The sequence below is a fragment of the Schistocerca americana genome, chromosome 8 (assembly GCF_021461395.2).
Source record: "Schistocerca americana isolate TAMUIC-IGC-003095 chromosome 8, iqSchAmer2.1, whole genome shotgun sequence".
Taxonomy (NCBI): Eukaryota; Metazoa; Arthropoda; class Insecta; order Orthoptera; family Acrididae; genus Schistocerca; species Schistocerca americana.
In genome coordinates, this window is record NC_060126.1 from 392945756 (window position 1) to 392973198 (window position 27443).

Sequence of the window (27443 nt, forward strand, 5' to 3'; positions counted from 1 at the left end):
AGCACTTAACCGTAAAATCAAAATTAAATGAAATATCATTTTTATTAAGGCCCGCCACGTAAGTCGGCAAGAATTAAAAAATAATAATAACAATAATAATATATATATTAAATTACGATGGCCGACGGACGCGAGATTGGCGCCCAACGTTATGTAGAAAAGCTACCATGTATTCAACTGACTGCAGCTCTGTAATCACTAATATTATTAGACTTTATCAAACATTGAGCCCCAAACTGCTGTGATGACACCTGCAAAATGTAACGGACATTTTCTTGCCATTCAGGGAGATGTGTACAGAATCAATATATTTAACTATGTCAGATATAGAATCATGAGATTGAAACAGAATTTCTCTCTATGTAATTAATTAATATCTTTTCTCCTATTTACAAGTGTGTAGGCCTACTGTTATTTGTTAAGAAATGCAAAATACGAAAATTCTCCTTCTTGTTACCACTCACTTTCTCTCTCTCATTCTGACCACCAAACTGTAAGGTCACCTATCTGTTACAGTCTGCACTCTTGCCTGAATAATAACTGATATAAGTTTAACTATGTTTTCATTGTTTAGCCATGTACTTATCCTTTTTACTGATCTTGTATAAAACATGTTCCAGCCTGTCAAATTCATTGGGATTGGTTGGTTTGGTGACACAACAGTTTCACACCATCAGTGCATTATTGTTTATACATTTTCATTTCTACAAGTCAAGCCTGCACTCTCATGTTCTCTACGAAGTCCGATTATCATTTTGTTGCATTGAAAATAAACATTAACATCATCTTATGTGATCAAACCTATTCCCTCTCCAAGAATGACTTCTGGATCTTATCAGTCATTTCAATGAAGGTGACAGGTATTTAATCCTTTGAAAATATTAGACGACGCAGCAAAATGAGATCTTAGATCATTCATTCTAAAACTCAATATTCCATGACTGTAATATTTCTTGCTGTCAACAATGTGATGAGGCTTTATTTTGCAAACCTTTTATTTACAATTCTAAACATTTATGAAATCCACACAGTTGCAAATATAAAGCTAGCATTAAAGTCAGTAGCACATCCAACAAAATGAGTCATTGCCTTCCATTAGAGTTGTGCTCTACCAACACTATGATTCATTAGTTTTGGTACAGCAGATAAATGACGTAGTACATGGTAGGTAAAGAAACATAAATGAATATCTAAGAAAGGAACTGGGAGCCAATGACTTCTCCTTATTTGTTTGATTGGTTGATTGGTGGTTGTTTCTCTCATAATTAGAACTGCACATCATTCAGTGTTAGCCCATTGTGTATTTTATGTCATTACAGTATATAAATTGTATTATACAAGTAATAAAAATTAGTTGATTCCAAAACTTCTGCACTTTTATATTAAAAAGAGGAATTACTTTTGACACAAGTATAGTTTACGTGCACAAACATAAAAAGCTATATAATTATTGTTGTTATTTTGTACTAATTAGAATGTTCTTCATCATGATCAAAGGCAAGAGTTTCCTGTATGTATTGATACATGTGAAAGTTGTTTATGAGTAACAGAAATTTGTTTTATATAAGTTTAATGAAGTATTGAAGCAATGTTTGAAATGGAAATTGCGTTTTCTACTCTATTTGATAAATCTATATTACCATTTGTATTTTCACTGAACTCTGCTACACAATACAAAACAATTTTTGAATAAAACCTGAACTGAACTTCAATTCTGCTACAAATACTGCTTATTTTTAAGTAACAGGTAGGAGGATGACTACATAGAACAAAAATGTTCCTAGGTCATGCAGCCCTTTCTACATCCTCTCTCAGTTTCTAGACAGTTCACCACTTCCAGTTTCTAGGACAATATAACAATACAATGATCACATTCATAAACAAAGTTATTGATATGAGGTGATGCCTGGTAGTCATACCTATATGTTAGGTAATGTGCCTACAAAAACTACCATAGTCGACACTTACTTGTGATATTCCACAGTAGTTCTACAACTAATGTGGTCAGATCCTTGTGTACAAAAACTGCTTTGTTGCCATGATGTTGTGGAGGATACATATTGAGCCATGACATTCTCTCTTTTAATTGTTTACCAAAATTGGACATTTGTTCCTCAGACGGCAGGATTATACACTTGTCAGTCAGCATATGAGCAGGTAGGCACACTTTCTAGCCAAACACCAACACTACTGGTGAACACCTAGATTTTCCTTCACCACTGATCAAAGGCCTAACAACATCAAAGACAAAGCTTTCATCCACTGAGAGCCACATGCCATTAATGCAGTCTTCAGAGATTGATGAAATCTTTCAACTAATGCGTTGCTTGCTGGGTGGCAACTAGTTGTTTAAACACGACTGCAGTGCATATCTGTAGCAGCTCTTGAAACAGACAAGCCTCAAAGTATCTTCAATGGTCAGAAATGATCACTTGTGGTACAATACAGTGAGAAAACCAGTGTGCCAATAGTGTCATATCCACAGTGTCTGCTGAAATACTGGAAAAATGCTTCTAGCCAACAAGCAAACCAATCCACCACCGTTAAAATGTAGCTATAATTTTCAGAACAAAGAAGAGGTCCCACCAAATCAAAATGTAAGTACATAAAATGGACCTTACTCTTCTGACACTGTTAACAACATTGAGCCCAGTGGGGGAATCCTTTCTAATTCCAGGCCATATGACATATTGTGTCAGCAATTTATCTGAAGCCCTCATTCCTGGGTGTGCTAAATTATGAAAGGTGCAAAAAATCTCTTCCTGTGTCTCAGTGGAATGTAAGGATGTAACCTACCTTGTGATGTATCACATCATAAGGTAAGTCCCATCTCTTTTACTTCCACTTTATCAAACACCAAACCATGAGACTGATTAGCCAACAACTAAGCCAATTCAGAGTCTTCCTCTTGATCAACTGCTATTTTCTCCCAGCAGTCTGCCTTGACACTGGTGCTCCTACATGATAAATAATCAGCCCCAACATAATTCATGCCACTTATGTGTCTAACATCTGTGGAGTACTGTGTTATGATGTCTGCCATGTGACATCAAAGGGGCAATTCTAAGTCTGTCATTTGGGAAAGAATGCCACAAGAATTTAACTCCTGCATGAATGGCTGGTAATTCACTGTCTGTCTATATTGCTCCATTTGCACTGTGTTTCCATCAAGAGGCAGGAAAACAATGACAAAGCATGCCAATCGCCATTGATCTTCTGTTGCAATATCACACCAACTGCCTCCTGGCTGATGTTGACCAAGATTGCCAGTTTGGAATCATGAATAGGATGATGTAACAGCACAACCTCCACCTTAGCATCCTCAACATCCTTATGGACCTGCTGTAGATTCTCGTTCCACAGTACCTTCTTGTTCCCTGAGGTTCACTTACACTTTAGACATGCAGTCAAAGGAGCCTGTTTTTCAGCTGCCTGTGGAAGATGGAGTCAGTAGAAATTAATTGTACCTTGAACTGGGAAGTCGTGGATGAGTTGTACACTTTTGGGGTTTGGAGATAGACCTTTTGCAGAAATAATGAACCCAAGGAGGAGGAGGAGATTAGTGTTTAACGTCCCGTCGACAACGAGGTCATTAGAGACGGAGCGCAAGCTTGGGTGAGGGAAGGATGGGAAAGGAAATCGGCCGTGCCCTTTCAAAGGAACCATCCCGGCATTTGCCTGAAGCGATTTAGGGAAATCACGGAAAACCTAAATCAGGATGGCCGGAGACAGGATTGAACCGTCGTCCTCCCGAATGCGAGTCCAGTGTGCTAACCACTGCGCCACCTCGCTCGGTATGAACCCAAGAAACTGTAAGCTCTCATTCCCAAAAATGCAATCATCTTTGGTGATTACCACTCCAAAGTCCTTGAGCCTCTGAAAAAGGGTTTGTAGGTACTCCTTGTGTTGCTCCATATTGTTGGAGAAGACAAAAATGTCATCCTTGCAACAAAACAGGAATGGAACACCTCTGGGAAACTGGTGAATAAATCTTTGCCATTTTTGTGTGGCATTTTTAAGACCAGAGGGCATAAAGTTGAAACAGAACAAACCAAAGGGAGTTGTGATAGCAGTCTTCTTCCTGTTGTCCTTTGTGAGCAAAATTGGTGCATATGCCTTGCAGAAGTTGATAACTCTTGTCCCTGCTATGAAATTGTTGTAGTCTGCCACCTGAGGTAACGGATACTTATCAGGAATAGTATAAGAATTTATATGAATTCAGGACTCCACAGTCCCTACACATGCATCAATTTCTGTACTTTTTTTGACTGCATTGATATGTGAGACCCACTGACTATCTGACGGAGACACAATTCCTTCAATAACCCATCTGTCTTTGTCGTCCTTAGGTGCAGCAAACATTTCTGGCGTAAGCCTGCTTGGTCGGGCTCTTACTGGAGGACCAGGTGAAGTCTGAATGCAGTGTCCATGTCATGCTTGCAAGCCATTCCCAGTTTCCTGACTTCTGCAATCTGGAAATACTTGCAGTATCGCATCGCAACTACTGGAAACTAGTGCCAACTGAGCCACTTCTAGGAGTCGTTTAGAAACAAGTCTGGAACCAATCAGAAAAATTGCAAAAAATCAGCTCCCAAAATCAGTTCCATCACATTCACCATGAGAAATGGCCATGTGAATGTGTGTTGTAGCCCAAGATGGAGTGTCAAAACTTTTCTTCCCATGATCTCAATTCTGAAATTGAGTTATAGAAACCTTTGAACTGCTGCTTGTAAAACTTCCAGCCAGTAACACACTTCTATCAGAATATGTTCTACCAAAAACTTTGTTTTGGACATGTTGTCCCTCACTAATAACTGGTGAAATTGCTTCTCGATTGTGCACATGAGGTTAATCTGTTTAGTCAGTTGCCTTCTATCTGCCAGCTGCAGCTCCTCAAAACTACAGTTTTCGAATCCCTCCATAAATGTCTTCTGTCTTCTCATAGGCCTCTGAGTTGCATGGTAGTCAATGCCTTCCACCAGCATAAAAACAGTCCCATGTGTGCTGTTATATGTCAGAGATATGTGACCTGTTGGCTGATACTCATCGAATGGTGAGGCAACAGAAATCTTCTTGTATGACATACCCAGATATGTTCCACATTGCCTATGTATGGTAACAATAGACCATAGCCATGGCCCAATAGGCGCAGGAGACAAAGAAGTAGTAGGGTGATTTTTTTTTGTCGACCCCCTCTGGGGTCATCAAAGTAGTTTGGAAAATTGCATGGACTGATGCATTGTCATGCATTTCTGTCAAAATGCTGATGGAGCCAATACCATGAAGTCTGAATTTATGGTTTTTGTTTATCTGTGTTTACTTTTGTTTTCACACCTGCCACAGTGGCTTATAATCGCTTCACACATTCTGTCAGTTGTCCTACTTTGCTTAGGGGCGTAGCATGACACTATACCTGAGTCAGAGCAGCTTTTCCCACCTTCACTGGTAATGCTCAGATTGAGGCCTACAGCCATGCTAGTCTGTTTGATAGTGTTACAACCTTTATGCTCTGAATATATGGCCATCATCTCAGCTTTGTCGACCAAGACTATCGAGGGTAATTCGATGTGTGCTGCTAAGAGAGTGCTGATTATTGGTGGTAGCCACCTAAGCCATAATGACTGAAGGGTAGCCTTAGGCGACAAATCATTGCCAGCTAGCAATTTTAGCTGTTCCAACATTTGTTTTGGTGGTATGTCACCAGTTGGCATCTCCTATAATAGTTTATGCAATCTGCACTACAAGATTAAATAATAATCTTTGATAAATTTGCTTTAGAATCTCATAACCCTGTGAACTTTACAAGTCTTCCAGTTGCTTAATTTGTGCCTCCTACAAATGTACCACCACACAATGAATGAAGCCTGTCAAGAAAAGCTAGGATGTCAGGTTGCAAAAATATGCTCTCTGCCTGCCTGAACCATAGGTGTGGTCATTTCGCCCAGAAAGAGAGATGTTTAACATTTCGGAAGTTCCTACCTTGAACTGTACGGACTGTAGGTTCATTTCAAGAGATTGCCTCTACTGTAGTGTCCTGTTGAGCTGCATTTTGAAGTTCCTGCTGTGGCTCCAACTTGATTGTAGGGCTGTCAGTATTGTTAATGATGATGATAATTCTTTGACAGTGTCACCACTTTGAACCTTAAGAGAACTGAACTGGTGGTGAGAAAGAATAAGCTACACACTTGCATGATAATTTAATATATTTACACTAAAGGACAAATTACAAAAATGGCAAGTCAGTGCTGAAACATATCGAGAGTGAATGCCAGAACAATAGAACAAATCAGACATATATAAAAATGAAACACACTGAAACATATCACTGCCATCTATGTCCACTTATCAATATCACTTGCCCCTACGGAATCAATACGATTTTTCCACAAACTACATCATTATTTTTATAGTCGATTTGCCACAACAAATGTGCAGTAGAATTTCATGCCTGTGCACCGAGCCATTTCCAAGAAAAATCTCTTTAGATTGTCCATTGCCATTTATTTCAAAAGTAGCTGCACTCTTAAACAACACCATCAACAATAAAAATTTGCATTTAATTTTTAATTTTTGCAGTGGGGTGGGAGGGGAAGTTAGGAAGGTCTCATACCGCCCATCACACTCTAGCCAAACATATCAGTGCTGCTGCCAGGCAGAACACCAAGTGTAAAAATTTTTTCATGACAAATTACCCTCTTGGTTCATTTCTTTGACCGTGCGTATGTTATGCAATCATAATGTGTGACACAAAGTTCTTAGAATGAAGTACAGAGGTCAGCCAATGGTTGGCATATGATGTTGAATATTATAATACTTAAATGCAACTTTTAGTTGTTACATGTGGCTGAAATTGCCGCCAAAGGTTTGTGGCATCTCACACAAAGTGACACTTCTTTGATTACTTTCTTTGGCTTGGTTTTCTATCTTTGTTCACTTGCACCATGTTCGACATCCATTTCTGTGTCTGCTTTGTCCAGTGCTGCAATAAATGTTAATTCTTACTCTAAAAGTGTGTTATTAAGGTTCTACGCCACATAAGAGCCACAGGTTATAAAGATGTTAATGTGAAAACTGCAACTTCTCAATCACTGTGTCTGCTTGTGTCTGTGTATGTGCGGATGGATATGTGTGTGTATGCGAGTGTATACCACACCTTATTTCCCCCTAAGGTAAGTCTTTCTGCTCCCGGGATTGGAATGACTCCTTACCTTCTCCCTTAAAACCCACATCCTTTCGTCTTTCCCTCTCCTTCCCCCTTTCCTGATGAAGCAACCGTTGGTTGCAAAAGCTAGAATTTTGTGTGTATGTTTGTGTTTGTTTGTGTGTCTATCGACCTGCCATTGCTTTCGTTTGGTAAGTCACATCATCTTTGTTTTTAGATATACAGGGTGTTACAAAAAGGTAAGGCCAAACTTTCAGGAAACATTCCACACACACAAAGAAAGAAAATATATTACGTGGACATGTGTCCGTAAACACTTACTTTCCATGTTAGAGCTCATTTTATTACTTCTCTTCAAATCACATTAATCATGGAATGGAAACACACAGCAACAGAACGTACCAGCGTGACTTCAAACACTTTGTTACAGGAAATGTTCAAAACGTCCTCCGTTAGCGAGGATACATGCATCCACCCTCCGTCACATGGAATCCTTGATGCGCTGATGCAGCCCTGGAGAATGGCGTATTGTATCACAGCCGTCCACAATACGAGCACGAAGAGTCTCTACATTTGGTACCGGGGTTGCGTAGACAAGAGCTTTCAAATGCCCCCATAAATGAAAGTCAAGAGGGTTGAGGTCAGCAGACCGTGGAGGCCATGGAATTGGTCCGCCTCTACCAATCCATCAGTCACCGAATCTGTTGAGAAGCGTACGAACACTTCGACTGAAATGTGCAGGAGCTCCACCGTGCATGAACCACATGTTGTGTCGTAGTTGTAAAGGCACATGTTCTAGCAGCACAGGTAGAGTATCCCGTATGAAATCATGATAACGTGCTCCATTAAGCGTTGGTGGAAGAACATGGGGCCCAATCAAGACATCATCAACAATGCCTGCCCAAACGTTCACAGGAAATTTGTCTTGATGACGTGATTGCACAATTGTGTGCGGATTCTCGTCAGCCCACACATGTTGATAGTGAAAATTTCCAATTTGATCAAGTTGGAATGAAGCTTCATCCGTAAAGAGAACATTTGCACTGAAATGAGGATTGACACATTGTTGGATGAACCATTCGCAGAAGTGTACCTGTGGAGGTCAATCAGCTGCTGATAGTGCCTGCACACGCTGTACATGGTACGGAAACAACTGGTTCTCCCGTAGCACTATCCATACAGTGATGTGGTCAACGTTACCTTGTACAGCAGCAACTTCTCTGATGCTGACATTAGGGTTATCGTCAACTGCACGAAGAACTGCCTCGTCCATTGCAGGTGTCCTCGTCGTTCTAGGTCTTCCCCAGTCGCGAGTCATAGGCCGAAATGTTCCGTGTTCCCTAAGACGGCGATCAATTGCTTCGAACGACTTCCTGTCGGGACACCTTCGTTCTGGAAATCTGTCTCGATACAAACGTACCGCACCACGGTTATTGCCCCGTGCTAATCCATACATCAAATGGGCATCTGCCAACTCCGCATTTGTAAACATTGCACTGACTGCAAAACCACATTCGTAATGAACACAAACTTGTTGATGCTACGTACTGATGAGCTTTATGCTAGTACTGTAGAGCAATGAGTCGCATGTCAACACAAGCACCGAAGTCAACATTACCTTCCTTCAATTGGGCCAAATGGCGGTAAATTGACGAAGTACAGTACATACTGACGAAACTAAAATGAGCTCTAACATGGAAATTAAGTGTTTCCCGACACATGTCCACATAACATCTTTTCTTTATTTGTGTGTGAGGAATGTTTCCTGAAAGCTTGGCTGTACCTTTTTGTAACACCCTGTATAATAGAGGGAACATTCCATGCGGGAAAAATATATTTAAAAACAAAGATGATGTGACTTACCATACGAAAGCGCTGGCAGGTCGATAGATACACAAACAATGCAGAGAGTACGAGTGTAGGACAGTAAATCTTTGACGAGGGTTGTTTGGTTGAATCTGGGAGTGGGGCCGAAGGTGAGGCCTTTGGATAGGACAGAGGTTTCGGATTGGGAGAGAAATTTGGAGGAAAGGTTAATGCAGAGAGTACGAGTGTAGGACAGTAAATCTTTGACGAGGGCTGTTTGGTTGAATCTGGGAGTGGGGCTGAAGGTGAGGCCTTTGGATATGACAGAGGTTTCGGATTGGGAGAGAAGTTTGGAGGAAAGGTTAATGCAGAGAGTACGAGTGTAGGACTGTAAATCTTTGACGAGGGCTGTTTGGTTGAATCTGGGAGTGGGGCTGAAGGTGAGGCCTTTGGATATGACAGAGGTTTCGAATTGGGAGAGAGGTTTGGAGGAAAGGTTAGTTTGTGTATCTATCGACCTGCCAGCGCTTTCGTATGGTAAGTCACATCATCTTTGTATATACATACAAATGTCTGCTTGTGTCTGTATATGTGTGGATGGATATGTGTGTGTGTACGAGTGTATACCCGTCCTTTTTTCCCCCTAAGGTAAGTCTTTCCGCTCCCGGGATTGGAATGACTCCTTACCCTCTCCCTTAAAACCCACATCCTTTCGTCTTTCCCTCTCCTTCCCTCTTTCCTGATGAGACAACAGTTTGTTGCGAAAGCTTGAATTTTGTGTGTATGTTTGTGTGTCCATCGACCTGCCAGCACTTTCGTTTGTATATATATATATATATATATATATATATATATATATATATATGTGTGTGTGTGTGTGTGTGTGTGTGTATCAACCTGTGAATGGACAGTTTGTTGCTGGTCATTCCCACATAGAAAGCTTCACAGTGTAGACAGGTCAGTTGGTAAATCACGTGGGTGCTTTCACACGTGGCTCTGCCTTTGATCATGTACACCATCCCTCCATTATGACAGCTGCCACCTATTCCACATCAAACGGTCCCTTCCCTACAGCCTAGGTCTTCGTGGCAAACGAATCCGCTCCAGTCCTGAATCCCTGAACCATTACACCAACAACCTGAAAACAGCTTTCGCATCCCGCAACTACCCTCCCAACCTGGTACAGAAGCAAATAACCAGAGCCACTTCCTCATCCCCTTAAACCCAGAACCTCCCACAGAAGAACCCCAAAAGTGCCCCACTTGTGACAGGATACTTTCCGGTACTGGATCAGACTCTGAATGTGGCTTTCCATCAGGGATACGACTTCCTCAAATCCTGCCCTGAAATGAGATCCATCCTTCATGAAATCCTCCCCACTCCACAAAGAGTGTCTCTCCGCCGTCCACCTAACCTTCGTAACCTCTTAGTTCATACCTATGAAATCCCCAAACCAACTACCCCACCCTCTGGCTCCTACCCTTGTAACCGCCCCCGGTGTAAAACCTGTCCCATGCACCCTCCCACCAACACCTACTCCAGTCCTGTAACCCGGAAGGTGTACACGATCAAAGGCAGAGCCACGTGTGAAAGCACCCACGTGATTTACCAACTGATCTGCCTACACTGTGAAGCTTTCTATGTGGGAATGACCAGCAACAAACTGTCCATTCACATGAATGGACACAGGCAGACAGTGTGTGTTGGTAATGAGGATCACCCTGTGGCTAAACATGCCTTGGTGCACGGCCAGCACATCTTGGCACAGGGTTACACCGTCCGGGTTATCTGGATACTTCCCACTAACACCAACCTGTCAGAATTCCGGAGATGGGAACTTGCCCTTCAGTATATCCTCTCTTCTCGTTACCCACCAGGCCTCAACATCCGCTAATTTCAAGTTGCCGCCGCTCATACCTCACCTGTCATTCAACAACATCTTTGCCTATGTACTTCCGCCTCGACTGACATCTCTGCCCAAACTCTTTGCTTTTACCAATGTCTGCTTGTGTCTGTGTATGTGCGGATGGATATGTATGTGCATGCAAGTGTATACCACCCCTTTTTCCCCTAAGGTAAGTCTTTCCGCTCCCAGGATTGGAATGACTCCTTACCCTCTCCCTTAAAACCCACATTCTTTCATCTTTCCCTCTCCTTCCTTCTTTCCTGATGAAGCAGCCGTTGGTTGCGAAAGCTAGAATTTTGTGTGTATGTTTGTGTGTCTATTAACCTGCCAGCGCTTTCGTTTGGTAAGTCACATCTTCTTTGTTTTATATATATAAACAAAGTGGTAGAGCGACCCTGGTAGAAGCTGCCCTGACATGGAGCCAGTAGGCCACGTGACTCCATGACCCAACTCAAATGTCGACACACCATATGTTCCAGCAGCTTACAAAGGAAGTTGGTGAGGTTGATGGGCCAGTAGCTTTACACGTCAAGCAGGTTTTGACTGGATTTCAGCACCAGAATGATGATGTTCTCCCGCCATTGTGATGGAAAGACGACATCACACCAGATCTGGTTGAAGATGACGAGGAGATGTCACTTGTAGTGAGACGAGAGATGTTTAATCATCTGACTGTGGATCCGATTCGGCCCAGGAGCTGTGTTGGGGCAATGTGCAAGGGCGCTGAGGAGCTCCCACTCTGTAAATAGGGCATTATACGATTCACTGTGGTGTGTAGTGAATGAGAGGACTTTCCTTTCCATCTGCCATTTGAGGGTGCGACATAGACGCTCGAGCATAGTGCTCAGCAATCACGTGTGCATCGCTAGATAATGCTCCATTGATGTTAATGCCAGGTACACCTTTTAGGGTCTGATGCCCAAAAACATGTCTGGTCTTTGTCCAGACTCGGGAAGGTGACGTATGGCACCCAATCGTCGACACGTACCTCTCCCAACACTCCTGTTTTCTTCTTTTATAATTTGGCATACGCGGGCACAGAGTTGCTTAAAGGCTATTAGGTGCTCAAGGGAAGGGTGCCGCATATGTCACTGTAGAGCTTGCCAACGCAATTTCTGGTGACCACAAAGGGACTATCTTTCACTGGGTGCACCCTAAAGAACGACGGATCGCGTTTTCTGCTGCAGAAACGATCGTTGTAGTGGCCTGCTCAACAACATCGATGGCACCATGTGGGGGAGATACAGCGGTGACAGCAGAGGAGGAGGTTTCCCAGTCTGCCTTGTTTAAAGCTCATCTGGGTGGGTGTTCTTGGGCGTGATGCCGGGGGAGTGACAAGAAGATGGGAAAGTGGTCACTACCACACAGGTCATCATGTGCTCTCCAGTAGGTAGATGGGAGCAGACCAGGACTGCAAACCGAGAGATCAATGGCCGAATATGTGCCATGTACCATGCTGAAATGTGTGGGGGCACCTGCATTTAAGAGGCAGAGGTCAAGTTGTGATAGTAAATTTTCGATCTCCCTACCTCGGTCGGTAAGCATGGCGCCACACCACAAGGGGTTATGCGAGTTAAAGGTCTCCCAAAGATGGGAAAGGTTTAGGTAGTTGATCAATCGGTGCAGCCAATACGTTCAGGGGTACTGCACTATCTGGAGGAAGACATACATTGCAGGCAGTTATTTCCTATGTCGTCCTTATCCTGACTGCCACAGCTTCAAGAGGGTTTCAAGGGGCACAGGTTCACTACATACTGAGTTCGGGACATAGATACAAACTCCACCTGACACACTATTATAGTCACTACAGTTCCTTTAATATCCCTTATAGCTGCGCAGGGCAGGGGTCTGCATTGCCAGGAACCAGGTTTCCTGGAAGGCAATACAGAAAGCAGGTGTAAAGCTTAAGAGTTGCCATAGCTCAGCCAGGTGGTGGAAAAAACCGCCGTAATTCCACTGGAGGATTATGTGATCTTGAGACTGGGAAGGCATGAAACACTCAATGAGGCAGTCTATGCCTCAGGGTCACTTGCTGCCACCAGATGAGTACCTGTGCGACCGACATCCATTGTGTCCAAGGGCCCAGTATGATCTAAGTCATCAGTGGACGCCAGAATCTCCATGTCATCCTCAGACACAGAGCTTGTAGGTAATGGTGGTGTGGGTGCCACTGCAGTGCCTTTGTTCTGGGCGATCTTTTTCATTTTAGGTTTCTCTCACTGCGCCTTAGGTTTGTCCGGCTGGGAGGCCTTCACTGATTCAGTCTCAGCGACTGAGGAGGATAAAACCTATGACCAGCTACCTGTGGCTGCTTCAGCCACTGGCAGGTGTCAGCTTTGCCACTGGTAGGAACCTGGGAAGGGAGTGTCCCAAGGGATCCATTCCTGGTGAGAGGAGCTGAAGAAGACTTATGCTTCTCCGGCTGAGAAGTGGGGACTGACTTCCCCATTGGTTGGGGAGGGAGGGGTGTTGCTACTGAAGTAGGTTTTGCAGGGGCGACAGGGAGGGAAGTGCCCCCCACCATCAAGGGGCAGGTGGAGTCTGTCAGCTCTGGGAGCTGTACGCGGCGGAATGGAAGGTGGTAGAACTGTTGTCATAGCGGCGGCGTAGGTTGACGTCATATACACAGGATGTAGCCCATCATATTTTCTCTTAGCTTCAGTGTAGGTCAGTCGGTCCAGGGTCTTGTAGTCCATTATTTTTCTTTCTTTCTGGAGAATCCTGCAGCCTAGTGATCAAGGCGAATGGTGCCCTCCTCAGTTGACACAGATGGGAGGCGGGGCACAGGGAGTATTGGGATGTGAAGGATGTCGACTATCCTGACAGGTGACAATGGAAGTACAGCGGAAAGACATATGGCCGAACTTCTAGCACTTAAAACACCGCATTGGGGGAGGGATATAAGTCTTTACGTCACAGCGGTAGACCATCACCTTGAACTTCTTGGGTAATATGTCACACTCAAAGGCCAAGATGAAGGCACTGGTGGCAATCTGATTATCCCTCGGACCCTGGTGGACGTGCCGTACGAAACAGACACCTCGCCGCTCTAAACTGGATCGCAGCTCATCGTCAGATTGCAATCAAATGTCCATGTGAAATATAACACCCTGGACCATATTTAAGCTCTTATGGGGAGTGACTGAAACAGAAACATCCCCCCAGCTTGTCACAGGCGAGTAGCGCCCGTGACTGGGCAGAGGTTGCTGTTTTGATCAAGACCGACACTGACCACATTTTGGACAAGCCCTCCACATCCCCAAACTTGCCCTCTTAATGCTCCACAAAAAAAACTGAGATTTCATTGACAAAAAAATTTCCCATCAACTCTTGTACATACGAGTATGCTTCACTGCCATCCGTAGCCTGGCGTTCTTCCCATGGTGTGGCCAGGGGGATGAGGGGGGGGGGGCGGGTGGGGGGGCAATGGGGGAACTATTTGGGATATTGGGATAGTATTTCTTAGCGTTGAAGTTAAGACCTTGATCGCTTAGAGACTGGTGGTGTTTGACCACCAGCAAGAGATGATGTACTACACTTCATGGCAGGTCATTTGCCCTGATGCCACCCACTCCGACCGACTGGCTACCATGCAGGATATCAGGCACAAACAGAGTAAGAATTCCATTATCGCCAACAGCGCAGAAAGCAATACTGTACAGAGGATGGAGGAAAACACACCCAGGAGGGTGACCTCATCCGACAGCTGGAGAACAAGCGGAAGAGCAGATCCATGCCGACAAAGGATGCAAGAAGTCCAACACACGATGGACACTATGCACCATGTAAGGCGCCATTACCCAGTTGGCTCACTCTTCGGGAAAATTTCGAAAAATGGAGGTCAAAAACCCTGCAGGGGACCATCACATAAAGGCTGAAATGAGTGAGACTCCTGTTAGTCGCCTCTTATGACAGGCAGGAATACCTCACACCTATTATAACCCCCTGACCCTGGGGGGAGGGGGGGGGGGAAGTAAAAATATTCCAATATGCTTCACCACAAACCCACAAAGTTTATTTTAATTTATAAAATTTCTGCATCTACTAAACTTATGAGAAACTGGACTCCAAACTACTTCGAATCTCTCTTTAAATCACAAACACTCAACACTAAATTCTCTTGTCCTATACGCATTCCACAATAGAGTAACCTGTCCAGCAACATAAGAGAACATGCACATGCCCCCCACCCCACCCCTTTAAAAAAAAGTAAACTGTTGGTTTGTCTTCCGAAATAATAGTAATTCTACATTTATTTCTCACTTAGTGTGTGTACACCACAATCAACAAGAGTTCACAGATGAGTACCAAAGGCCTTAAGACACAATTTTTAACTCAATTACTATATGTAGGCCATTTTAGAGGATATGATTAACAATTTGTGTGTGTGTGTGTGTGTGTGTGTGTGTGTGTGTGTGTGTGTGTCACACATATTTTCCCTTCTTAGCTTACCCAAAGGGAGTGGAGTACATGAGAGTCAGGGACGTAGTGTGGCCAGTAGACAGGTAAATATGTGGATTCAGTTTATTAAGCTACCAAACCCTCTTTTTTCAGTCATGCAAGATATCTAGGTGTTGACCCTCAGTGATATCAATCACATCACCTACATACTATGCACCTGGATAACATGGCATTCTATAGCATGAGCTTTGAAGAACATCTCAGACATATGAGAAAGGTATTAGGTTGTCTGAAGGAGGCTGGAAGACCCAGTCTTACCAATGGGATCCTTTTAATCCATTATTTCTGTGGAAACTTATCATAGAAGTGCTCTAATCCCTTGCCCAGTTGCAGCACTGCTCCTACCAAGTTATGTATGTATGTACTCAGTGATGGGTTGATAAAGCCTACGCTGTAACAAGGTTTGACTGCCCCGAGTTTCCTACCATTGTGCTTCACTCATTTTTGTTAAGTCTGTTTGGATGTTGGCAAGTTCTCCCTGGATGACACACTTTAGAATTCATTACTTGCCCATGAATTACTTGTTTAACATAACCAATAGCAGCTCAACATATTTGGTACTTTCCACCTGCTATGGTTATTTTTCTTAAAATAGGGCAGTGCCTGACACCTAGTTTGCTTGGAATTGTATGTTTTAAAATAAGAGTGGCACCCCCATAGTTGTTATATTGAATAAAACCAACAAACTGCAGGGACAGAGTGCTGACTGGAAATGGAGGAAAAAAGCCCCATTCATCTGGAAAAGCATCATTGCCATGGTAGATGGCACTGATGAATGACAGTTCCTCTGACCATGTGCCATGTGTTCCTTGCTGTGATTGATGCAGCGTATGTAAGAAGCAAAATGGTCCAGTATTTATGTCAGGAATAAGCAGTGATGGCGTTTGTGTATGGCCAAGCAGATAGAAACAGTCAACTTTAGTAGTTAAATGGTTGCAGGATTTTAAAAAAGGTAAGGTTCATTAAGTATGTGTTTTCTGGATTGGTATATTTAACTATATAAACAATTTCACAGAGGACCAGGGCCTCAGGTCTGGTTAAGTTCACTTGGGCACTACAGCACTCCAGTGACCAATTTCTAGGTTGTTAGTATTTTGCTAATAGGGCTTGTGCTCATATATTAATTTTGTCTATCCGTGTCAATTTTGTATACTTACAAATAATTTTTCCAAAAGGAGCAGTGCCCAAGGTCTGTGTTCATTTCAGATGGGAGCTACACTCATTCCACGGAGCAGTTTCAAATTTAACAGTATTTGCTAATAATTTTAAGTTTGTGATGATAAATGTTTTGGATTAACTTAAGTTTCATTAAGGATTTTGGTTTTTAAGGATTCAATTATTAAAAGTTTGTTACAGAATTTGTTAATACAATAACTCCAAATTCGCCACATATTTTGCTGCACATTTGTAAGCTGCCAGCATTGTAGAAATGGGCTTAAGCCCAGAGTTAACGAGTATCTCACTGGATTGTGTGGCATTCATGCTTGTGTAACATAAAAGAGTTCTTAAATAAAAATGTATCAACGTGCTCAGGGGCAGTCCACTTCCACACCATTGTGTTGCAGCCTGACCTGCTCCTAAAGTTGTCTTCTGTTTCCTATCCCTGTCCTGAAGGTTTCAGCACTCCTGAGATTCCCAAGTGACTTGTACTTTTGTACTTCCTTCTTTCATCGATCAATTGAAGTATTTCTTCTGTTACCTATGGATCCTTAACAGTCACCTTCTTTGTACATAAGTTTTTCTTTGGAAGTTCTACAATTGCCCTTTTTAGATATGTTGATCTCTCTTCAACCAAACTGCCTACAGTGATGAAGCAAGTGGGATAATTTTACTTCCCCTCTTGTTTCCTTAATTTTTTATTTTTTTTTTCTTCATTTTTGACTAATTACTATTAACATACGCGAGTATAATCTCCATTTTCATAAAACAGAAAGGTTCGCTCTCAGTTTTAAAGAATATAACACCAGATCTAATTTTGTGCTTAGTTTGGTTATAATAGAGGGAAACATTCCACGTAGGAAATATATATCTAAAAACACAGATGATGTGACTTACCAAATGAAAGTGCTGGCAGGTCGACAGACACACAAACAAACACAAACATACACACAAAATTCAAGCTTTCGCAACAAACTGTTGCCTCATCAGGAAAGAGGGAAGGAGAGGGAAAGACATCCTTTCGTCTTTCCCTCTCCTTCCCTCTTCCCTGATGAGGCAACAGTTTGTTGCGAAAGCTTGAATTTTGTGTGTATGTTTGTGTTTGTTTGTGTGTCTGTCGACCTGCCAGCACTTTCATTTGGTAAGTCACATCATCTTTGTTTTTAGATATATTTGTGCTTAGTTTTACGTATGTAATTGATTTTCTAATGTATTTCAATTATACGTAGTTAGTATCTTGTTGTAGGGTGAAATCAGTAATTGTTTCGTAACTGAAATTCTATTGCTGAATTATAAACAAATATAAATTCTGCTTAATTATGAACGTTTAGAGGAACAACTAATAGTATTCTTAAAGGATCTATTTGGATCTATTCGAAAACATATTACCAAAGTAAGTAACAGTTTTATCCAAAGTATTGTTTGTGTACTTATATTTGCTAATTTCATGATATAAGCAAATAATTCAGGCTAAATCCTGTAGTAGAAGAAACTGTTAAAGAACCAATTTTTCGATGTATTCAGTTAATTTAATGAATTAAGTTTTAATTGTAATTTCTGTAAATTTAACTTCCAACAATGTGCAGTTTCAGTGCCTGTAATTGCATAAGAGCCCGATTTTTGGTTCCGAGACAGTCGGTCCACGGAAGAGTTTCAGATGAGAAACCTGTGTTGGGTAGAACAACAATGCTTCAACTTAACTGTGAAGTAATTGTTACACAATTAGGCCAAGTGTTAAAACAATGACAGTGTCAGAGTCTGCTCTGTACGTACCTTTCTATTCTTCAAGAACTGTGAACTTTGTGGTTAGGCTTTTACTGCTCGTAGATGTTCAACAGTAAACTATTGCAACAGTATGTGAATGTTCACCTGCAACCTATTAATGAGGCTTATTGAAAGTTAAACAGTAGTGCACTGGCCATGTAACTGTGTAATGTTGGGGGTTATGAACAGTGAAAGTAGAAGACTGTGAAACGCAACTGTGCATCTGTCTGCTACAGCATTTACAGTACACAGTAGTTGCGCTTCCACCCCCTATTTTTTCAGCCAGTACGTCAACACCGAGGACAACAAACAAAAAAGGAAAGCAGGGAACATCGTCACACTATGAAATACTCATTATTGGAGTACCTATAGCAGTGGTCTTCAAACTGTGGTCCACATGAATATTCATGCGGCTAACAATTCTCAGCCGTATTTTGTAATATAATGCATCAAGCAACTAACAGCCAAACACAAAACGTCAACTAACCGTAACAGCTTCTTAAAGAGTATTTTTCTTGTCCAATAACATACAAAAATACTTAGAGAAACAGTAATATTTTAATTTCAGTTGACCTTGGTGAATCCAGCATGAGCTAAGTAAATTTTGCGGCTTACGTCGGGGGCAGAGTGGTATGTAGTGTGGTCATTGCAGGGTTAACGGAAGCGAGAGGAGGAAATATTCCATTGTTCGTCTCCCAATGCTGACAACTCAAGGAGTGTGCACATCTAGCACCAATCAGCTGCCATGGTATAAATGTCAAACAGAAGTAACAGACTCGTGAATGTGCATCTTCAAATGTGGTACATGTTTGCAGCAAGTAGTATTTAATCAAATTAAGGCTGTTGCAATACAGTGGAATGAGTAAGAGAAAAATGTCATTTAAAAGAGTTTGTAATCATTTATCATCACATCTCCTACTGCAATTATTGTCTCAGAAACATATTAATTTTTGTAGGTTACAAACTAATAGTGATCGGTAGGGGAATATTGAGCAAAGTGGCCAGGATGGGAGGAGTGGCCATTGCATAATTTTTGCTCTGAACAGCTCTGCTGGCTGGCGGAGAAGTGAGCAGACTAGTTCTAACACAAATCATCATTGTTGTGCATGAGACTGATAGCAGGAGCTTGCTTTTATTTTCTTTTTTTTTTTTTATTTGAATCATCTGATATAACTCATTTATAGTAACGCTTTTTTACAACATTGATGTTTGGCCTATAAATGTAGTTCCTTGTTATTTATTTTAGTTCTTCTGTGGATCAATAGTGCAACAGGGCACCCAATTGGGAAAAATGGCCACATTACTCGTTGGGTAAGGTGGCCAAGGTGTTCACCTAATGAGAGTTAGTTACTTCCAAGAAAAATCCAGAATACAACAAATAAAACTCACTTCTAATCTGTTTTAACCAGAAAGCTATCATCCACCTCTCTTGCCCTTTATGACAATTTTGAATTAAGTTATATTATTAAAAAATCGTCTCTGTTGTGTTATATTTGGCCTAGTATGGAAGTCCAATAGTAAATGGTCTGCTGCAGTCGCTTGGTATGCCTTCAGACAGTAGTGTGTGAAGACCCCTAGAAAATCTGAAATGCAAACCTGCAATCCTGTTACAAAGGCACAGGCCACAATACCTGACGAGGTATGGAAAACTGGTCACTAGGTAAATCTTCGGAAAAATGCACGTAATTTTTCTTTTTCACTTAAAAATATTTGGTGTGATACCTTACAATATGTAGATTCAAAATGTGTAAGTGGTAACCATGGTTTGGGAAAAACTGAATTTCTATTTGAATGGCTACTATAACGCCCATCACCTATGCGGCCCGAGGTTTTGTCCTACAATGTCCATACTGGCAGTTAAGCAAAACAGCTTGGTACTTCCATATCCCTTTTCTTTGCACTTCAGCCTACTCTTCATCACTACTAAATTGTGATCTGTCTTTATCTGTCCCTGGGTATGCCTTACAATCCAATATCTGATTTCGGAGGCTCTGTCTGACCATGATGTAACATAATTGAAATCTTCCTGTGTCTCCTGGCCTTTTCCAAGTATACATTCTCTTGCGATTCTCGAAGACAATATTCAGTATTATTATTGCAGAACTCAATAGTCTTTCTCCTCTCCCATTCCTAGCAACAAGCCCATATTCTCCTGTAACCCTGTCTTCTACTCCCTCCCCTACAACTGCATTCCAGCCCCTCATGACTAATAGATTTTTATTCCCCTTTACATACTGAATTACCCTTTCAATGTCCTCATACATTTTCTCTCTCTCTCTCTCTTTCTTCATCTTCGGCTTCGGCTTGCTACATCGGCATTTATACTTTAACTACCGTTGTTGTTGTTGTTGTTGTTGTTGGTTTGCTGCAGATTTTGACGAGAAAAACCTTGTCACTTAACTGTTCACAGTAACTCACTCTCTGCCCTACCTTCCTATTTGTAGTAAATCTTACTTCCATTGTACCATTTTCTGCTGCTGTTGATATTTCTCTATACTCATCTGACCAGAAATCCTTACTTTCTTCCCATTTCGCTTCACTGAGCCCCAGCTATAGCCAAGTTTGACCCTTAGCATTTCCCTTTTCAGATTTTCTAGCTCCCCTACCACATTCAGACTTTTGATATTCTATGCCCCGACTCACAGAACATTATCCTTTCATTGTTTATTCAATCATTTTCTCATGGTCACTTCCCTCTTGTCAGGCCCCTCCCAGAGTTCCAAATGGGGGGAACAAACCTGGTATCTTTTGCCAATGGAGGGATCATCACAACACTTCTTCAATTACAGGCCACATTTCCTGTGGATACATGTTGTGTGTGTTTAATGCACTGGTTTCCACTGCCTTCTTCTTCCTTATGCCATTGATCATTGCCGATTCTTCTGCCTTTAGGGGCAGTTTTCCACCCCAAGGACAAGAGAGGGCCTTGAATCTTTGTCCACTCTTCCGCCTTCTTTGACAAAGCCGTTGGCTGAAGAACAGTGACTTCTTATGCTGGAAGTCTTCAGCCATCACTGCTGATGATTTTTATTCAAAATTTAAGTGGTGATGGGTTTCAAACCTGGGATCGAGGACGTTTTGATCACTAATCAAAGACACTGCCGTTAGACCAAGGGTGCACTACGAGATAGTAACAGCTGATTATAATACAGTATACAGAGTTAGTTTCCATCAGCTGATTCCACACATCGACATGTAACCAGGGCCAGTTTAGGTACCAAGCAATACAAATCACCACTTGAGGCTCCAAGCTGAGAGAGGCACACAAGTGTGTAATTTGTATACTGCACTTATCACAATTTGTAGCGAAAACTGACATGGGTGGAATGCAGGTGAAGGTTCATCATGTGAGGTGGGTCAGACATTATGGATGGATGGATGGGATGGATGGATGGATGCATCCTCTCTTTGTCTTTTTCTTTCCTTGTTATAATCATTATGAAACACACACACACACACACACACAGTGAGTGAGTGTGAGTGTGTGTGTGTGTGTGTGTGTGTGTGTGTTACTCACTCATTCCTTTCCATATTTTCCATCAGATTATTCTCTTTTTCTCTACTATCAATTATTACATTCCTCGTACTTGCAGAAGCAGCACATTCTAATTTAATGTTACATCACACACTCTCCTGTATTTCTGATATCTTTGGGTGTAATCCTGTGACCCCACAAATAACTTCTCGTGAATATGAATCTCATTTGCCATGCGCTAACTACAAGTTGAGTTCTAATGTGTGAGCCTTAGCATCTAGGGGGATTTATCTGGTTTTGATCTGCCTTTTCTACATTTAACTGCCTTACTTGGACGTGTGGTTTTGTAGCAGCAGCAGAATTAGAGAAGAATGAACATAACCACCCACATGGTAATCTATACAGCCGCAGTGCAAGTTGTTAAGAGTATTTCCATGATAAGGAATATTGAAGTCACATTTAACAGTTTATGTATCATGACTGTTACAGCATATGTTTATTTGTGCATAATACATATGACTAACAAGTATATTTACAATTTAATACATGTATTACAAACAGACTACTATAAAATATCTTTCTGTAGTTTAGGAACTCGCAACAAATCTTTGAAAATCGAACAGCTAAAACATATTTAAACCTTTTCATTTTCCATATGTGATCCATCTCGGGCATTCTTGAGGGCAAGGGAGCAGTTATCAGCTCCTTTAGATTGGATTATGAAAGATCCAAGGCAGCATTACAAACAGGAAAAAAAATCTGTTTAGCTCTGGAATAAAAGAAATACTGCAGGCAGTTTTAGAAGAGCAAGCTGCTTCCACCTATCATATACAACCTGTAGCATATTAAAGCACTGCTTGTACATATTATTGCTTAAGCTCCATTCACTGAAAAGCCACAAAATGTGCAGAAACTACCTACAAGCAGAAGTAAATAAAGTGTACAGTATTGAACAGCATTTTCAACATACGTTAATGCCTATTATGAAACTCAAAGAAACTGCAAAACAACGCAGAGTGGAGAATAATTTCTCAGTTAGTACACTACTGCAATGGTTTCCTTCTTATCAAAGTGAACAATGTATGTCCACAGATAAATGGAAGCATGTTACATAAACTCCTTCTAGCCCTCAAGATAAACAAATGAAGTTCTGATACTTTACAAGATAGTCCTTCAAAATAATTTTTCATATATAAAAATTACATGAATGAGACAGATGATCAACCGAACACTGATCAGTCATTCATTGTACATCACTTACAAATCACTACAAAATGTACAAAATGCTCTGAGAGAATGGCTGATAAGTTGCCACCAATCTGATGCACACACAAATATGGAACAGTTTTAGAATGATATAATATTCCACTTCAGTAATAAAAATGATGTTACTCACAGAAGCAGATTTAATATCATTTTCACCTATGTTATTGCCTTTCTGAAAATTTACAGAATTCCCAGTTCTTTGAATAGTTCTTATCAGTTCATTTCCTTAAATCAATACATCCAACAATACATTATTTACATACATATCTATGGAAACAGTTTAAAAACCACTTGCTGTTAAAATGACATCAATAATATACGTCATTTATAAAATGCAGTAATTTTATGACTAGATAATATAAATATAGCTGCTTTTGAATGTATGAAGATTCTACTGTCATATTATGCTACTATTACTAAAACCTCACTGGTTTTCACACACACACACACACACACACACACACACACACACACACACAGTCAGTTCTTAAAAATATATTGTATCTATTTCAATCAGCAGCTGCACTCATCCAATGTACACAATAAATAAACTAAGTAAAACAGTGATGCTGAGTGTTCTCTAATAAGACTCACCAAATAGAACAGATCTACTAAGAATGTCTTAACTGCTGCTTTTTAAGCTACTTGTTCACTATCATCAGAGAGTAGTTTCATTAATTATGGAGCACTACAGGAGAAATAATCTCACTTCTGTACATCCAAGTTCAAGCCCAGAGCTCCCTTATTTCTGGGGAGGGGGAAGGCATTTGACATATAAAGATACTGTTCTGAGCTGCATTAATCAGTTGGAATGTGAATAATTACTTGTTTGTTACCTTTGGACAATACATTAGCATCAATTAATAGTCACTAGTCACTCTGTTCTCTCAATATTTCACAAGAAGCAAATTTCTGAAACACCTCATTCAAACCAGATAATGTCACACCTCTCAATTTGTCCAAAACATTCATTAATACAACAGACAAAAACAGAACATATGCTTCTTAAGCCTTCATATATAAAATCATGAATTAAAACATCTCCTTTTGTAGAACACTGAACAACAATAAAAAGATGCATTTCAGTTAATTTCACGTCTCAAAATGCTTATAAATGGCAGTAACATATGCCATTATTTGCTGCCAGTCTGGTCGTTCCAGCTGAATCATTTCGGACAGATTCTGAAAAAAAGGAGTACATGCATTATTTCATAATTATAATATGTGGAAGTATATGGCAGCAAATAAATAAATGTTCCACAACTAACCAATGTTGTAGGAATGCCAACAGATTCAGCTGCTGCGAATGCTATACAAAAATTTCTCCTTTTTTCACTTGGATTCAATGTGTCGTAAGGCACCTTATCCGGTAAGTATGAATGAAGGATAGCACAAAATGCTAGCCCATCATTCCATGAACTGCTAAAATTTGTGATGTCAATGTTTTTATAGCCAACTGTCTTATTCTGGCACCACTTCAGGAGAGCGTTGCGCTTCGAGCCACCATTTTTTGTTAATGCTGAAAGAGGATCTTTTCTTTCACCTGTAAAATAAATTGCTAACGTAAAACTTACAAAAAGCTACTAAAGTTAATGGTTGCTGCAATGTGACATTTAAAATGTATACATGGTATAGAAAGACTCAAGTCTCAAGAACAACATTTCTACTACACACTGCACAGTACTAATTACTAGGCAGGTCAATTGTTTCATTGATTGCCTTTGCTTTACAAGAGTGATTATCTCAACAAGGTTAAGTGGCCCCCTCTACCCACACACAACTGTATCGATCAATTTATCTGTAAAAGACTCATGACATCAGGGAAATTAGTGTGAAGATCTGGACACAAGTTTAATGTGGCTCACGTATGCACCCAAGACTGTACTCCACTATAGAACAAAAAGATAATAACTCATTTCCAAGAAATTTTCTTACCTCACATTCTAAAACAATTCATTTTACAAAATTTTATTCTCTTACCGTATCACCTTTCTCCTGTATTCACACTTAACCTGTTATCAGGTAAGTTTTATTCTCATCCCCCTTTTTCTACCAATTTCGATTTCCAGAGTTCATTTAGGAAGTAATGCATGACATTGACAGTGTCTCAGAAATTAAATAATTACTAACTCTCCTTACTGTATGCAGCGGACTGTTTAACTACACTGTATGAAATTAATTTGTAAAAGAAAGTCGCTAACCGAAAGTTTGTTAAACTTAAATATTTTGTACAATGTAAAGAAGATGAAGGACAAGACATGTACATGGAAATACAAAAATTTGGCATCGAAATATGGTAAGGTATGAAATAAGGTAGAATGATAAAATAATATACCACAAACCAACAACAATTGTGCAACTTGGGTGGCAGGCTTGTACACTGCCATTTAGTAACAGTGTAACATTCAAAGTAATAAAAACTACAATAACAAGCATTCAACCTGTTAATACACATTGGTCTTGTGATATTCATCAGCTAAATAAAAGGAGTATCTAAGGAAATTGTTCTTAATTTTATTCCTAAATGTACTAGCATTTACACAAAGTGATAGGGCTCATTCATCGTAGAGCGCAGTGCCCATACGTCTTATCCCCACTAGGTTCCTTGTCAATTTTTGGCTCGTAAAATTAATGTTTTCACTGGAATGTGTATCATAAATGTGAACAGACTTTTTATTCTTAAACATATGGTAGTCCTGGTTAACAATTGGCACAGTTTCTATTATATATAAGTGCAGCAAACAGGTATTATTTTTGATTCCCTGAATATTGGCTTGGCGGCTGATTGAGGAGACGCCTGTTTCATTAGCATTATGAGCCTCTTCTGCATCACAAAAATGTTCCATAACAGTCACTGCTTCACTCTAAGCAGTAATGGTCCTAAAGCAACCTCTATCTGACACCACGAACTGTGTTTAATAACCACCATGCAAGAGAAGAAGCAGCATATCAGCTCATATCAGCACACAGTTTTAATCTGCCAGAAAGTTTCATATCAGCGCACACTCCGCTGCAGAGTGAAAATCTCATTCTAGCTCATTAATAGATGATAAATGAGTAGTGAAAGATCTAGACAACTGGAAATATGGCTATGTAAGGTAGAAGTTTTTGCCCATTCATGGCTGTTATTCTCCTATTTATCACAACAGCTTATTTTTTATCACTAAAAAGTAATTTTACTAAAACAAAATAAGGCTTTTTAACTACTTTCTGCTAGTTGTTACAAAGTAACAAATCTTTAAAAATGAGGTACCCTTTATCCTGTTCACATTGAGCACTAGCATTTAACACACAAAATGTTAAACCAACGTACTTAAGTCACTGCAACTGTTTTTCCTCACAAAATCCATTGTTTTGTTGGCCAGGATTGACACTGGATTAGCTTGTACCACATCTCCCAAGGGTTTGTTATTCTTTAAGCTGTCATTGTAGAGATTTGCTTTGCTGTTTGTGTTGTCTAAACATAAAAAAGAAAAGTAAAAAAATAAATAAATGAATTGCGAAACAGTATAATATTTTGCTGAGTACAAATATAACAAACTGCAACAAAATCCCCTTCTGTATAATACACGTTCTACAACAGATCATAAAATATAACACAACAATTTGTGTTGTAATAAAAGAAACTTGTTGAGAGACACTGTAAACAACCTGCTTTTCCACTGTATTCTGAAACAATCTTGAGTTTTACAAAAGCACTTTGTAATATGTTTCTTACAGAAAATTTCATATCTCACAAGCACACTGTTATTAAATAAAACTGCTGGTGAAATTTAATATTTTATAACAAGTCAGGGCCCAGACCACATAAAAACAAACAAAACCTAATTTTAAAGAAAATTAAATCAATCTGCTGTGTTCATGGAAGAAGTTGTTTTGTTGAAATGAGTCCCAATGGAAAATTCCACAAGCACATGGGTACCAATGGCAATTCTAAAATGAATATCATTAATAGTATGCGTGAACGTGTGGTGTTGCCACAAGACCCAAAAAAATGAATAAAAGGCAGTGTACGCAGAATGGCAAAGAATCAGGCAAAATTAGCATGCCTGAAACCAATTACATTAAGTAAACCACTTGTTTAACTTATATTGACACACAGTATAGCTGTAGGAATATGGGTCTAATTACACATACAATTTGAATACAGCAGCACACAAGATTTAAATTCATTAACTGAAACCTTTTTACCTATCAAGTGCAACACAACAGAAGCATATATATGTTACTTTTAGATCTAAATGATGAATTAATGAATATAAAAACAAAATGTTTTAAATGGTCTAATTTTATGTACACTGGTAAAGAAGTATATCAGCACCCACCATACAGAGAAGATGCAGAGTCGCAGAAAGGCACAACAAAAATACTGTCACACAATTAGCTTTCGGCCAACAAGGCCTTTGTCAAAAGTAGACATCATACACACACGCACACACTCATGC

The 27443-nt window shown here is 40.4% G+C and overlaps 2 protein-coding genes across 3 annotated transcripts in view; both read right to left on the minus strand.

Moving 5' to 3' along the window:
- LOC124545884 overlaps positions 1 to 5474 on the minus strand; it is a 118858-nt gene extending 113384 nt beyond the window's left edge. The window contains exon 1 of the mRNA XM_047124845.1: positions 5414 to 5474. Within this exon, the coding sequence (XP_046980801.1) occupies positions 5414 to 5474 (61 nt within the window). The remainder of the gene's footprint in view (positions 1 to 5413) is intronic.
- Positions 5475 to 22209: 16735 nt separating this feature from the next.
- Positions 22210 to 27443, minus strand: part of LOC124546000 (cytospin-A) — a 947875-nt gene continuing 942641 nt past the window's right edge. For both annotated transcript variants that reach the window (XM_047124972.1, XM_047124971.1), the window contains 3 exons: positions 26312 to 26455; positions 24267 to 24541; positions 22210 to 24180 (listed from right to left, as the gene is read on the minus strand). In XM_047124972.1, the coding sequence (XP_046980928.1) occupies positions 24091 to 24180; positions 24267 to 24541; positions 26312 to 26455 (509 nt within the window). In that variant the 3' untranslated portion in view covers positions 22210 to 24090. The remainder of the gene's footprint in view (positions 24181 to 24266; positions 24542 to 26311; positions 26456 to 27443) is intronic.